Consider the following 16,570-nt stretch of genomic DNA (forward strand, 5'->3'; position numbering starts at 1 on the left):
CCGGCATTTACTTGGGAGTGCAAAATGGAAACCACAAAGAAAAGAAAAGAAATTCTCAGGACAGCTGACGATGGGGTTCGAACCCATTTGCCTGCCGAGTGCAGAGCTTAGCTCCATATCCGTAGCATGTTAATACGCGCGGCTACTCCGCTCGGTGATACTATTACTGAAATATAATATAAAATTCTTTATCCAAGAACTGGTATTATCAAAATTATTTACATTTGGGGAAAAAGTAATTTTGCTGAGGAAAAGGTGACAATTCCACATGAGACTCATCGTTACTACTTTGTCTGCACTTTCTTGTAGTTCATTATCGCCACTTAGATATTCTCCACCTTCATTATCAAAATATAGCTCTCCAGAATCAGTATTTATGAGGAAACATTCAATTTAGTCAGAAAGAGATGAACGTATACTTCAAAGACGCCATAAAAAAAACAGAACATAAAAAACAGAACACCTTAAAAGACTAGAGAAAGTTCATATTCACAGGACATGTTCATTAGTCTGTTCTGCAGAAACAATTAGCATTTCAGTCACCTAGGATCAGCATGTGTCCTTCTCGCCTAGTAGGCACTGGGTCCTCCATGGACACTGATAATTTGTTCCATGCCTGATGGCATCGATGTGTATAAGGCGCGAGTGGCGTCCGGGGGCATAGCCATCCATGCTGCATTCACCTGGTTCCACAGTTCATCTTTGGTGGTCGGCATTGGGTCACGGCGCCACACCCGTTGTTTCACCATATTCCACACATTTTCGATTGGCGACAAGTCTGGTGATCGGGTGGGCCAGGGCAACAGTCTAACATCCTGGGACACAAGAAGGCACGTTTTCATGCAGCAACATGTGGTCGCGCACTGTCCTGCTGAGATATGGCGTCTGGGATGTCGAGCAGAAAGGGTATGCCTATGGGTCGCAGGATGTCATTCACGTAAGTCAAATTGGTCACAGTGGCCTGGACATGCACCAACTGTAATAGTGGTTGTACTCAATAGAGGCCTTTAGTTGGCGCTGTACGTCTTAGGCGAACGTAGTCAATGTGATGCCTCTCTCCCTGTCTGCAGCAAACCAAAATGCAGCCATCATTTTCAAAGAAACACAACCTGGATTCGTCTGAAAATACTATCTGCTGTCATTCCTGTCCCCAGTGACGTCGTTCCATACACCATTGCAGTCTAGCATATTTATGCACATTAGTCAAAGGTAGACGGAGAAGTGGACAATGCGCCGGTACCCAGACCGTTATAAACGGCGAACAACTGTCACTTCTGATAGTGTACGATGTGTTACACTGTTCCACTGTTGCGCTAGAGCCAAGGAAGATGCAGATCTGTCCTGCAATGCCATTCGGATGAGGTGTTAATCTTCTCAGGGGATGGTCTGGGTGGTGCGAACAAACCCACCTCGTCATGCTCTACGGCCTTCTGTGAACCATTCTGTACACACCCATTGCACTGCCGACACACTTCGTCTCACACGAGCAGCAATTTCCCGAATGAATGCATCATGTTCTCACATGCCAACAACGCACCCTCTTTCAAATTCACTCATTTGATGGTATGGTTCTCGCATATGTCTGTGAGGCATCCTGCACGTCTGTTCAAGTCACATTGATCCATTAACTTTGGTTTATAGCAACAACGAGAGCCACAGGCACATTTTACCAGTCGGTGGTGGTGCGCCGAGATATCGACGTGGACCTTGAACCTGAGAACCGACATCATTCAAATGCCAATCATTTCTTCAGAACATACTAATGCACATGTCCTGTAAATATGAACTTCCTATCTCTAGTATTTCAAGGTGTTCTGGTTTTTGTGAACATGAGTGTATTAATGATAAGGTGTGGGAACACAAGGAGTCGGTTCATTATCTTTATAGATTTCTTCAAGGCATATGATTCAGTCCATAGAGAAGGGCTGTGGAACATCATGATGGAGTTTGGCTTTCCCATAAAATTTATTAACATGTGCAAACTGTGTATGAATGGTAATGTTAGCTGTGTTTTGCTCAAAGGCAGAAAATCAAGTTCCTTCCAGAATAAAACTGGTCTGAGACAAGAGGATGCACTATCTCCTCTTCTATTCAACATTGCACTGGAAAAGATTATCAGAAAATTAGCTCTTGTACCTGCTGGCATCATATTAGGTAGATAACATTAAGTTCTTGCATATGTGGATGATATTGTTCTTATTGCAATATAATTAAATTAATGTCATAATGGCCCACCTTTCAATACTATAATATGCAATAAGCTAAATTTCATTAACTAGGGACTAGTTTCAGCCAGGGCTGGCCATCTTCAGCCTTAATGTAAAACATCTAATAAGTAAACAAATGTACATACACACAATTGACATAAAACAAATGAAACAAATATATACAAATTGACATTAAATTTGAAATTAAAATTGAATTCAATTCAGTTGAATTAGTAATGATTAGCAATGTTAGAACTAACAGTTCTGTGAATATTAATACATGAAAAAGTCTCAATGATGAGCATACTCAAGATGCAAGAATTTAGAACCTAGTTATTTTCAAATTTACTCGTAATTTCATCCCAGTTTTTAATGTCAATTTGTATACATTTGTTTCATGCCAATTGTGTGTATGTACATTTGTTTAGTTATTAGATGTTTTACATTAAGGCTGAAGATGACCAGCTCCAGCCGAAACTAGTCCCTATTTACAGTAATGTAATATTGCATATTATAGTATTGAAAGGTGGACCATTACGACATTAATTTAATAATTATATTGTAATTACAATTCAATATGGATCAGAACCATGAAGTTTATATCCTATTGTTCTTATTGGCCACAATGGTTTAGAAATTAGGCAGTTATTTGTGGAACTAGATAAAATGACAGCAAAAATTGACTTACCGGTAAATGATAAAAAGACACATTACATGGTAGTATGCAGACCGAATCATGAGGAGGTTGACAGATTGCCTTTGAAGATTGGGAAATATATATTTAAAAGAGTAGAGGAGTTTAAATTCCTTGGTGTATTAATCTATGAGCAAAACCGAAGGCAACAGGAACACCAAGCTATAATTAAGAATGCAAATAAAGCATTTTACTCTGTGAGCCCTTTATTAGGCTCAAGGAATGCAAAAATGATTATCTGCAATACAATCATTTGACCAGTACTTCTGTATGGTTCCAAGACATGGAGTATAACCAAGAAAAAGCAGCAGCAGTTGCAAGTCTTTGAGAATAAAGTTTATAGAAAAATATTTGGCCCATGGCTTGACCCTGTCTCTCAAGGTGGCAGAAAAGATCTAATTATGAGGTTTACACCCTCTCTCAAACACACTATAAGGGGTGTGGTAGAATCCAACAGACTGTGCTGGGCTGCACATGTACTGAGGATGCAGGATAACAGAGCATCAGTAGATCTATACAAGGTCTTAATGGGAAAAGACCGTCAGGAAGACCCCGAAGCACCTGGAAGAAGGAGATCAACAAGATGTGCCGAACCCTCCAAATTGCTAACTGGGAAGACGGGCTCAAGATGGAAAAGGATGGAAGAGGATTGTGAGATCGACACGGCAACTTTACGTCCCTCAGAAGCCTACGGAGTGATTAATAGTAATAATAATGGTACAAGTACAGTTCCACGAAAAGGCGATAACGTCACCAGAAAATGGCGTAACGGAAAAGTAACAGTAACCTAGCCAGCTCATTAAATGCTCATTGAGCAGCCCCTAAATAATTTCCAAAACAATTTAAAATATGTTGATAATAGTAAGAAGAAGATGAAAGAAAGAAAGAAAGAAGCTAGAAGTACAGCTCCACATTGGTTGTTGATGTCACTGGAACATGATGTAATGGAACAAACTCCATTAATTATATATTGTTTGGTAATTCACTAATGCCCTTTAAACAACTCTGAAATCATCACCAAAATAACTTTAAATATGATGGTGATGATGATAATAGTACCGGAGGTACACCTGCCCCATGCATATAAAACTAGCGGCTTGTAGAAAGCCATCTATAATTTGGTCGTCCAACTGTTTGTTACAAGAAGTTTGGACGTTTTTCGACAGATGTCTCTACTATCAACTTAGATGCGCCCTCTGGTGCGAGGATAAACAATTTATTTTTGAAGTAATTTTGGTGTAATTTATTGATTATTTTTGGCGTTCAAAATTTATCAACACTTCTATCACTTCCTGCCAACTTAATATTTCTGCAATTAGAAATTTTGTACATTTATTGAAGTAACCAATCAGAAATTTTTGATATTTATTAAATTAACCAATACGAATTGTGGGTGTGTCAGGGCCTCGACCCAGAGAAATCTGGAACCTTCCTCTCCACTACAAAAGCTGTGACATTCCGGGCCATGTTGTCTTAGTGATCACTCCAGTCAAGAGGTACAGACTGCTCATAGAGGAGGCGGGGGCTGCCTCGTCCATCTCTGAAAGGCCCATCAGCTCAAGGTAATGGCAGACCGTTTGTAAACATGTAATAGTCTCAGAAAGATAGTTTGAGGGGAAGGTTTCAAATTTTTATTAATGTAACTTTTATTTTCTCTAGGTAAATTTCAAACTGTATATGTAAATTTCGAACAAGTCTAAAGAACTTAACCGAACTTAGGGAATAAAGAGTGAGGTACACTCTTGTATTCCCTCTCAACTTGGTATTGAGGTGACTATGATTTTGTAACCTTTAAATCTATCTCTTAATTTTTTAAACTTTCTCTCCATCTAGTCACCTCCGTAGTATAGCTTAGCCTCTGTAAAGTCGGGGCCATAAGCCCACATAGGGTTTTAAGTATTTTCATGTGAATTTCAAGGAGTGCAAGTGTTCGCCTCCTAACATTTATTTTTGGCCAGTAACTTTCACCTTTTACTTTTATCAGAGGCCACATAGAATAGGTACTTGTTACCCCTGTTAAAGTCAACTTTATTAATTTTATTCTAAGGTAAATCAGACTGTTGAGCCAATAAGACAGTAAATACTGTTTGTTTTGTTGTGCCTTTGATAGGCCTGGAACGTGAAAATTTAGAGAATAGTCTCCTAAAGTGTAAATTTGTAGAGCAAATATACTCTTCCTACTGATGTAAAATTTGGGAGATCCATCTCCTTGACTATTGGTTGAAAGGAGCAGTAGTGCTCATGTAAAATTTGTAATTGGGGAGCTTCAAACTCAGGTTGTTAAATGGGTGTTAGTTCATTATTCTAATGTTTTTAACATTGTTACCCAAGCTCATGAACTAGACCTTGTACCTGAATTTTCTTATTTTCTTAGCAAAGTGTATTGAAAAGAAAAAAAAGGAAAAATAAATATAGCTCAAATTTTAAAGTTTTAAATTAATCTTCCATCTTTTGTGTATCCACCTACTCATGCCCGCACCTTCTTTCACCTCTGACCACCACGGTATCCCCGGAACAAGTGGTAGCAGAGCGTGGTTGAATGGGTCATCGAATAAAATTTGAAACCACCGGGCGAGCTGGCCGCGTGGTTAGGGACGCGCGACTGTGAGCTTGCATCTGGGAGATAGTGGGTTCGAATCCCTCTGTCATCTGCTTCCTTCCAATGCTTAGGCGTTTCCTTTCCCTTCAACACCATAAGACCTATCTGTGTCAGTGCAACATTAAGCCACTAGCAAAAAAAAAAATTTGAAACCGAACTCTAAAATTTGTTTCCGTTTTTTGAAGTTACAAAACTTTGTCACGCTTTACTCACTATGTCTGGTTCTTGAGAAGTCCTTGCACTGGGCTACCTGCGCAAGGAAGAATTAATCTACGAACTCTTAATTTGTAAGGTTCAGTCTGGTGGCACGGTTCCTGCAGACATTACAAAATTTAAAGAATCTTTAGAATTTCCCACCTGTATCCCAGTATTTAGTGAGAAAGATATTGATGAGGCTCTGTCCACCATCACCGACATTACTACTAAGCTATCATCCGTTGTATGTTTCTTTGAAGTAACTGACCGTTCTACCAATCAGCTTAAGCGTGTTCAAGCTAGACAGTTCCATTTTTACGATAGGGTAGGGAACTATTGTCTCTAAAACTGAAGGATGATCATGCTAAGGAAGCTAGTAATTTAGTTGAACACCTCTCCGACATGTCCAATCGGGTCAGTCAATTGTTGTCTGGAGCTGCTAGTGCTAAAAGTGACCATATTCAAACTGTAAACTTAACAACAGAAGAGGACTCTAGTAGGTCTGCTGAGAGTAAGAAATCGGCAGTTACATAACAAACATCTGCCCTATCGGAATGAGTATCTGGTCATCTAAAACAAGTTCCACCTTTCTTTATTAGTAATGCAGCTTTCGAACCCCCTCAGACTCCAGTGCCACCCCCTATTATTTTCCCAGGTTTTTGGAGTTTACCCCTCCCCTTAGTATGTTGCTTAAGGGCATCTCCAAATTTTTGGTAAATTCAACTAATGATGTAATTTCAGTTTTGAGATTCCTAGTTGAATTTCAGGATCATGCTTTGGTGTTCGCTCTGTCTCATTCACAAATTCTCCAGATAATTTACTCGTGTTGTGTAGGCATCCTCTCAGATAAAATTGTGAAGGTAATAGCTGACAGATGTTCTATTGAAGACTTCCATGCCCATCTCCTGGCTAACTTCATTCCAGCTAGAGCTATGTCATCTCTAATACAGAAGTACTACTTCCGAGTCAAAAGGTTGGATGAGAATTTGGCCGATTTCATCCAAGACATAAAGTCCTGTACCAGGGTATTAGTTCTTCATTTTCCCGAAGATCAAATCGTACAGATCATTGTCGAAGAAATTTCTCCATCATACAGGTCGTACTTATGTTTTGCTTCTCGACCTCAAACCTTCTCTGAACTTGAGGCAATGGCAGTGTCAGCCGAGGGAGTGAGGTACGCTGACACTTTACGAGTCGCCAGGGAGTCCCCTCCGTCATCTAACAGTTCTCGGCCACCACCTCGCCGAACCTTCCCTCCGCGCAAGTGTTATGCGTGCGGATCAGCAGAACACTTTCGGAATAAATGTCCCTTGGTAAAACCTAGTGGAACTAGGAATGGAGCAGGCCCATCCCAGGGTTGTTTTAAGTGTGGGTTGTTCGCCCACCTGGTCAAAAATTGTACTCCACCTAACAGCACACCTTCCTGTTCTACTTCTGGTGCTGCCTCCAATAACTTAGGTGATAGAAAGTGACTAGTGCCATCAGATTAGTCACCAAGTTCTGCTTCACGAGTCTCAGCCCATGCTAAGTCGGGCATTGAAACCTTCGAGGAAGATACCCTCTCTAATTTATTCTTTGAAGGCCCAAGGGAATGCCTTGGAATTGCTTCAGAGACCCCAGGATTCGTGCCATTTCTTAAAATTGAGGTAAATAAGGAACCCGTCACTGCACTGTTAGATTCGGGAAGCGTTAGCTATGTTATTTCTGACGAATGGTACTCTAAATTGAAAGCCTGTTGTAAATTTCCAGATTATTGTTTGTCTTCTATCAAATGCGTTTCGGCAAGTTAGGCTTCATTTTTGCAAGTTCGCATTTCAAAATTTACTTGGAAAATTAAGTTGTTTGTTGCTAAACAGTTGTCTTGCCCTGTGATATTGGGGGCCAATTTCATGTTGCATTCTGGTCTTGTGCTCAGTCTTCAAGCAAGTCGTGCACATTCAAATTTAATAGTAACGGAAACATTCCTCTTTTAAAATGTAATTCTGCGTCATCTTCATCTATTTCACCTACCCTGAGTGAGATGTCGTTAGACCTTAGACAGGATCAGGCTGAGAGTATTCGAAGGTTGCGTCAGTCTTTTCCCGATGTATTTTTGGAAACCCTTTGTGTTACTGACCTAATTGAGTATAAGATTGAGGTAACAGATCCTATTCCTGTAAGATTTCCTCCATATAGGCTATCTCCACCTAAAATGAAGGTTCATAAGGAGATTATCGACCAAATGTTGAAGGATGGCATTATTTGATCTTCAGAGTCGGCGTATTCATCGCCCATTTTTTTTGTACCAAAACCCCTGTCATTGATTACAGGTCTTTAAACCATAAGGTCGTATTACAATCAGTGCCCCTTCCTCATCTTCATTCATGTCTTCATGGTTTCGTAAGGCTTAGTTCTCCATCATCTTAGGTCTTAACCAAGTGTGTGATCAGATTCCTCTGGTGGAAGAGTCCAAACATCTCATGGTTTTTGCTACGGATTGGAATTTGTACAAATACAACCGTGTACCTTTTGGGCTCCCCACGGGAGCAGCTATCCTTACTTGACTGCTGGATAGTGTCTTCTCTGACATCAAGTTCGAATATCTGTACCATTATCTTGACGATGTCGGAGTGTTTTCTGAAACCTTTGAAGAACATTTAGTTCATCTTAAGGAAGTCCTAAATCACCTTCGTAAGGCTGGGTTGACTGTTGAGTTATCTAAGGTGACTTTTCGTAAGCCTTCTATGTCTTTGTTAGGGCATATTGTGTCGCCTGATGGAGCTTCTATCGACCATTCTAGAACGCCAGCAATTTGTGACTTCAAGCCTCCTAAGGATGTTAAAGGAATTGCTATGTTTGTAGGTATGGTGAATTTCTTCAAGAGATTTATTCCCAACTTCGCTAATAGGGTGGCGCCCCTAAACCTACTTCGTAGGAAAGGTGTCAAGTTTGAATGGGGGCCATCACAGCAAGCTGCGTTTGAAGATCTTAAGTTAGCTCTCTGTAACACCCCAGTATTAGCTGTGCCAGATTTCTCTAAGAGATTCATAGTTCAAACTGATGCCTCTTCATCTGCTGTTGCTGCTGTGTCTAGGACCTTATCGGCTAAAGAAGCCAAGTACTCCATCTATGAAGTAGGACTTGCAGTCCTATTTGCCTTGGAGAAGTTCCACCTGTATTTGGAGCATGTTAAATTTGAATTAGAAACTGACAATCAGGCTTTAAGTTGGGTTTTAGCTAGGCCTCATCGTACAGGACATATTGCCCGTTGGGCTATCCGTATTTCAGCTTTTCAGTTCGACTTGAGATACATTAGGGAATCAGAGAATGTGATCGCAGATGAGTTAAGCCGCATGTTTTCTGGCGAGGTTGATTCCATTGAGCAGAAGGAAAGTTCTCCTCCTTCCATTTCTGTACCTTCTTGTGTTAGTGCTATCCTGACGGATGCCCCCATGTTATTTCATGATATTGAAGGTCCAGTGCTGGTTCCTATAATGGAAACCCTTTCTTCTGAGGAACATGTTGTCCCTTATGTGCTGAGGTATGGGGTTCTGTGTTGCCTTTCGAGGCATGATCAGAGGATGAAAGTAGTAGTTCCAGCTGTTCTTGTGCCCATGATCTTCAACTACTATCATGAGACCCCTTTAGGAGCGCATTTAGGCATCTTCAAAACCAGAGAGAAGATCAGAGAAATGTTAATCTGGAAGTGTATGGATGGCAAAATCAATGAAATGGTTAAAGCTTGTAAATCGTGCTTGCTTAGTAAGCCCACCTTGTCCACTAAGCTAGGGCTATTGTCATCTTATCAAGAATCTCGCCCTATGGAGCGTTTGTATATAGATTAGTCAGACTCTTCCCTCAATCTAAGGGGCACCAGGTGAGTTGGCTGTGCGAGGCACGCAGCTGTGAGCTTGGATCGAGGAGATAGTCGGTTCGAACCCCACTGTCGTCAACCCTGAAGATGGTTTTCCATGGTTTCCCATTTTCACACCAGGCAAATGCTGGAACTGTACCTTAATTAAGGCCACGGCCGCTTCCTTCCCGCTCTAGCCCTTCCCTATCCCATTGTCGCCATAAGACCTGTCTGTGTCAGTGCGACGTAAAGCAACTAGCAATCTAAGGGGAACGGGAATAAATTCATCCTTGTGTGTGTAGATGGTTTCACCAGATTTTCACGGTTATTTCCGACTAAGCTGGCCACCGCTCAGTACTATATCATATCTTAATACTATTTTTGCTTCTTTTGGTCCTTGTCAGTATATAGTCTCCGATAATGCTAAGGCATTCACATCTAATTTATACTGAAAATTTTGTTTTGACTTATCCGTATCTCATGTCACTACTTCTGCTTATTACCCACAACCATCTCTGGCTGAGCAGGTTAATCATAATCTTCGATCTGCTTTGATAGCTTTTCATCATGAAGATCATTCTAGATGGGATACTTCTCTGCATTGGTTATCTTTTGCGCTAAATTTGGCTGTTCACAACTCACATAAGAAATTTTGTACATTTATTTAAGTAACCAATCAGAAATTTTTGATATTTATTAAATTAACCAATACGAATTGTGGGTGTGTCAGGGCCTCAACCCAGAGAAATCTGGAACCTTCCTCTCCACTACAAAAGCTGCGACATTCCGGGCCATGTTGTCTTAGTGATCACTCCAGTCAAGAGGTACAGACTGCTCATAGAGGAGGCGTGGGCTGCCTCGTCCATCTCCGGAAGGCCCATAAGCTCAAGGTAATGGCAGACCGTTTGTAAACATGTAATAGTCTCAGAAAGATAGTTTGAGGGGAAGGTTTCAAATTTTTATTAATGTAACTTTTATTTTCTCAAGGTAAATTGCAAACTGTATATGTAAATTTCGAACAAGTCTAAAGAACTTAACCGAACTTAGGGAATAAAGAGTGAGGTACACTCTTGTATTCCCTCTCAACTTGGTATTGAGGTGACTATGATTTTGTAACCTTTAAATCTATCTCTTAATTTTTTAAACTTTCTCTCCATCTAGTCACCTCCGTAGTATAGCTTAGCCTCTGTAAAGTCGGGGCCATAAGCCCACATAGGGTTTTAAGTATTTTCATGTGAATTTCAAGGAGTGCAAGTGTTCGCCTCCTAACATTTATTTTTGGCCAGTAACTTTCACCTTTTACTTTTATCAGAGGCCACATAGAATAGGTACTTGTTACCCCTGTTAAAGTCAACTTTATTAATTTTATTCTAAGGTAAATCAGACTGTTGAGCCAATAAGACAGTGAATACTGTTTGTTTTGTTGTGCCTTTGATAGGCCTGGAACGTGAAAATTTAGAGAATAGTCTCCTAAAGTGTAAATTTGTAGAGCAAATATACTCTTCCTACTGATGTAAAATTTGGGAGATCCATCTCCTTGACTATTGGTTGAAAGGAGCAGTAGTGCTCATGTAAAATTTGTAATTGGGGAGCTTCAAACTCAGGTTGTTAAATGGGTGTTAGTTCATTATTCTAATGTTTTTAACATTGTTACCCAAGCTCATGAACTAGACCTTGTACCTGAATTTTCTTATTTTCTTAGCAAAGTGTATTGAAAAGAAAAAAAGGAAAAAGAAATATAGCTCAAATTTTAAAGTTTTAAATTAATCTTCCATCTTTTGTGTATCCACCTACTCATGCCCGCACCTTCTTTCACCTCTGACCACCGCAGTATCTCCGGAACAATAATAATAATAATTGTTATGGTGTTTTTAGTATGCCAGGGGTGAATGGCTGGACAAAGCATAAACCAAACTTTAAGTGTTGCTAAGAAATATCAATGACATTTTCAGACAACAGCAACAACCATATAACAAAGGAAAGTATTACCTTGAGAGCTTAGAAGCTCTGTTATTTACACAAGAGGAGCTCTTAAGCTCAGAAAATTTACAACATTTGGGGATGACAACCCCTTTCTCGAAAGAAGCAGATAAATACTTCTGACCTGTAGGTCTCTAAAATTTACATTTTAGAAAGGATAGGCTAGCCTTTACTTAAACAGGAAGGTAGACTTCAGTTTACCGAGCTTGATAGCTGTAGTCGCTTAAGTGCGGCCAGTATCCAGTACAAATGGGAGTCAACATCTATGTCATCAGTATCCAGTAATCGGAAAATAGTGGATTCGAACCCCACCGTCGGCAGCCCTGAAGATGGTTTTCCATGGTTTCCCATTTTCACACCAGGCAAATGCAAACCTTAATTAAGGCCACGGCCGTTTCCTTATTCCTAGGCCTTTCTTATCCCATAGTCGCCATGAGACCTATATGTGTCGGTGCGACGTAAAGCAAATAGCAAAACAAAAAAGAAACTTCAGAGAAAGAAGCCTTAGCTTCTAGAATTTACATAACATGGGTGTCAAACCCTGGAGGTCAGTTTACAATTAATTTTACAAGACGTCCATTATTGCACCAGTATCACACTATCACAGTATCACAGTAGTCTGACCACAGACACTTCAAGGAGCAAAATACACTATGCTATAAGAAGTTAATGATTTAATACCTTTGCTACCCTCGAAATAGGATTGAGGATTGAAAGATTCCAAAGTAATCAGAGGCATAAGGCTTATATTACATGGACACGGTGGAAAGCAGAAAAAATGGTTGCACTCAAAGGTCAAGAACAAAATGAGAACAGAGGCTGGAACACCAAGCACTCTAAAGTTAAAATTCAACCCACGGTTACTAGACTAGGCAGTAGGGGGGTCACATGCAGGATCGCTTTGGCTGGTGATGTCAGCTGCTTGCCAAAGGTGGGCTGGCATTGTGCATGGTCCATTGTAACTGTGTGTTTCTGTTAATGATTTGCTTGTTTTTATTTTACCACTACCTTAACACTTTTTTTCAGTTTTGTCCAATATCTATGTCAGTTGTTATATCTGTGAATGTAGCTAATTATGTTGTAATTTATTTCAGTATTTTTCAAATTATTACAACTAATGTAACAACACTGTGCTTAACACAAACTATTATAGTAGCTTTCTCAGTACTAATTAGTCTTTCGCCTCGCAAATACAGTATTTACGGACCGGTTTTCGTATTTTCTATCCATCGAATGATTCTGAAAATGTTTTTATAGTAGTCTTATTTTTGGAACTATTCACTAAAAATTAAAGAAACATGTCCAGTCACATGGGCATGCTTTTTAACATTGTTTTGTTTTTTGTTAAGTAGTATTATAAACATCTGATATTATTTTTTATGTACAAGTAGAATATTTTTTTTAATGTGTATTGGCTGAAGGAATGTTGGTAATCCCTGAAGAAACATCAACCTCTTCCACCATATCAGGGGTCACTCTTTTTATGAGGAAAGAGACTTCCACAGGCGTGGACCACATAGACCTGTGGTACGGAGAAAACTCTCAGTCAGAAAATATGATTAAAAGCAATATTTACAGACACCTAATAATGCTCATAATTATTATGATGGTAGTAAGTGTGGTGTGGGTGATTATCGTTTTAAGAGTGAGTACAACTAGGCAACCATCCTCTATTAACACTAATCATTGAGAAAATAATGAAAGGGTCCGACACTTTGAAAACTGAAGGCATCGGCCGAAGAAAGGCAAAGGCCACAAAGGACATGAAAATTAAAGACTCCCTAAGCCTTGAATGCTCTAATACCGTCAGGGTACCAGATGGAAGGGAGATAGTGTGGAAAAGGCCCAGGGAATGTTATTCACCCATTACTTTGTCTGCAAGGACACCATTCAGTGGAGGCTCTGTGATGCTCTGGTTAGGGATTATCACTGATGCATGCAGGGAGTTTGTGTTCATCGAGAATGGAAGTTTGGCAGCCCACCGATACATCAAGGAGATTTTAGTGGATCACGTGGTGCATTTTGCACTTGTCATTGGCGAGAACTTTATCGTGATGCATGACAGTGCTCACCCACATATTGCCTTTTGTGTACGTGAGTACCTGGATGAAGTCGGAATCGAGCGCATTGTGTGGCCTGCTTGTAGTCTCGACCTAAACCCGATAGAGGATATCTGGGATATGCTTGGGAGACATGCTTTGAACCGTTCCCCTGACACACTAGCTCAACTGCGCTCTAGGCAGAATGGGAGCTCTTACCACAAGAGAACATTCAAGATTACATCTTGGGCATGCCTAATCAAATCACAGCTGTAACTGTGGTTAGAGGTGATAATACCCATTACTGAGGCAATGGAAATTTTTTTGAAAATGTGGACAAATGGACAGCGTACGAAACTGTGCTGAGCTCCAGGTTTCAACATTTCCAAATTCGTGTTGGTGGACCATTGTGATTGCCACGATCAATAATGTTTCTCAAATACTGGGCTTAAACTTTTCAAATGGGTTATTTAATTTAAAATAAATTTCCATATTGTTGTAATGTCATAATATTTGGTTTTTACCCTGTTTCAAATGGACTAACATAAAATTTTGTCTGAAATATTTGGTGTGTGTGTGTTTTTCTTTTTGCCAGTGAGTGTATATAAAATCCGGACTTTAATAATAATTAAACCAGCAGGTATTAAAACAAATCTGTGATGTATGGCTTTAGAACTTGAGGTCAGTTAACTTTTGTGCCTTTCTTTTGAAGTTTAGAATAGCATCATATTATTTCTCAAAATAGCAGTCATTATCATGTCAAAATAGCAATGATTTTTAAAATATATTCATTAAATATCTCTTGTATTAAACCAACCAAATTTATAGAAATTTACTTAAGATCCTATGTCCTGTATTGCATCTCCATAACTGTAGAATTGAAGGACTAGGGATGACTCTGTAGCATAAAATGTTGCTGGTTAATCATTACCTCTTATAGATTTCTTTGAAAAACCAAGTAATGAAGTTTGTACTTGCCAAATGTGTTATTAAATAAAACTTAGAAAATCTTTATGAATGATGGAATATTTTGTAGCCTCAGTTAATAACCATTAATGTTACTTGTTCTACAATAGCTTAATTTCACCCCACATCCTTCATTCAAATATAGAAACAAAATTATCTGTCATAATTTGAACATTTCCTTTAGCCTTGTCCTTGAATATGAACAGTGTCTCTCTTTTGTTAAAGGTTTGCTACTTGAACTGTGTTCGTATTCTGTGCAAGCATGGTGCAAACCCCAACTGTTCATCACGCAGCAACTTGACACCACTCCATGTGCTTGTGTTTACTGCCAGTGAAAATATTGCATTAAACCGCGAAGATGAGAAGGCTCTCAACTTTGAATTCATCCGCAATCTCCTGGTGCTCCTTCTGCAATATGGACTGGATCCTAATGGACGCTTTTCACAAAGAACTCAACACATCCTTCAGTCTCTCATGGATATGGTTCAGAATGCACGTGTACCCTCTGATCTTAACTATGTTTATGATTTAACCTTGACGCTTATCCAGTATGGTGCTGATCCTAACCTCAGCACTACCACCACAGATGCCATGACTATTTGTCATTCACAGTCTTCACTCTTTCTCAAGAAGTCTTCTAATCAAGTTCTTTATTATTACGTCCTGTTAATTTGTCGCAAAGAAGAACTATTGTTAGACCCTCAGCAACATTTTGCTCGAATTTTCTGGTTGTATTACTTGTGCATGAATCATCGTGAATTATATACATGCCTGAAGGTTTTGTATACACAGCAGACTGGTTTAGTTCCAGTTCGTGGAAGTGCCCTATGTAATCTAGTTAGAGAATTGTATAGCAAGCCCAGGACGCTAAAACAGATCTGCAGGGTAGCTATTTATAATGCTCTAGGAAGGCGGCCTGGAATACATGTTAACAAATTACCTTTACCATCATCATTGAAAGACTACATACTCAATTTTGAACCATGAAATGCTTTTGTTTGTGTATTGTATGTTTGCGTCCACATAGCCCCAGTCTCTTTCTATCCTCTTCCCATTCTTTAAATGATTGTTGCTATGGTCAGTCATGTTGTGGTGTCTGTTCACTATGCCACATGTCCATGGATTAGTCTAAATTAAGGATCAACATGATTATAGTTATATGTGGAAAAACAGCAGACGTTTTCAATGTAGAATTATAAAATTATAAGAAAGTCAATTATAATATTGTGTCCATGTGGAAAATATGAGCGTGTGATCTTCCCGATTTTAAGCCAAGTTTTCTCTAAATACATCAGGGTCCTTGTAATGTGGTAGTTAACAATAGAGCTACTCAGAGTAAGGTCAGAATGGCAAACCACTACAGCAGTGTATCGATTCATTTTGGTTATACATTACATGTTTATTTTCTGTGGTGGTGTACCACTGCTGCATTCTTCACACATTTCAATCATACAAAAAGTTCTGGTAATGTCCATTTACAAGACATTAGAACATGGATGATGTTTCTGGCTTCATCATTTTCCAGAGAAATGTTATTTTGCGATACTGTTTCCATCAACTTCTGCATGATTTGGACCAGTATCAAGGAAGTTAATATTCTGTAACTTTGGCATGGATGACAACAGATGAAAAATATAGGAAGTAGGAGTCCTGCTAACCATCTAGTCCATAGTGATGTGATAGTGCTCTGTACTGAAATTTGCTATTCAAAGTAATCGTATGATGAATTTTGAAGATGTCTTATCGGCTTTATTAAATTGTTTATTGAGAGATTATTCATTGCAGTTAGCCTTAACCTTAATAGACAGATGCAATTCTAATATATATATATGTGTGTGTGTGTGTGGGGGGGGGGAGAGCATCAACTTACAGTGTTGGCATGGCATGCGGATATATTACACGTAAAAGAAACTCGTGGGTCCAAAACGTTTTGGCTCCAGCCTCCATCAGTAGAGGACAGGATAAGAATGGTGGTTATTATTGTTGAAAAGTAGACACTGTTGTCTCCATTGATGATAGCAGCAGCTGAAAATTTTGGATTCATGTGTTTCTTTTATG

General features: G+C 39.4%; 1 protein-coding gene across 6 annotated transcripts in view; it reads left to right on the forward strand.

The window, feature by feature from the left end:
* Positions 1 to 16,326, forward strand: part of LOC136856920 (ankyrin-3) — a 221,714-nt gene extending 205,388 nt beyond the window's left edge. For all 6 annotated transcript variants that reach the window (XM_067135174.2, XM_067135175.2, XM_067135177.2 and 3 more), the window contains one exon: positions 14,738 to 16,326. In XM_067135174.2, the coding sequence (XP_066991275.1) occupies positions 14,738 to 15,499 (762 nt within the window). In that variant the 3' untranslated portion in view covers positions 15,500 to 16,326. The remainder of the gene's footprint in view (positions 1 to 14,737) is intronic.
* Positions 16,327 to 16,570: the final 244 nt, after the last annotated feature.

This window comes from Anabrus simplex, chromosome 1 (genome assembly GCF_040414725.1).
Source record: "Anabrus simplex isolate iqAnaSimp1 chromosome 1, ASM4041472v1, whole genome shotgun sequence".
NCBI classification, from domain to species: domain Eukaryota; kingdom Metazoa; phylum Arthropoda; class Insecta; order Orthoptera; family Tettigoniidae; genus Anabrus; species Anabrus simplex.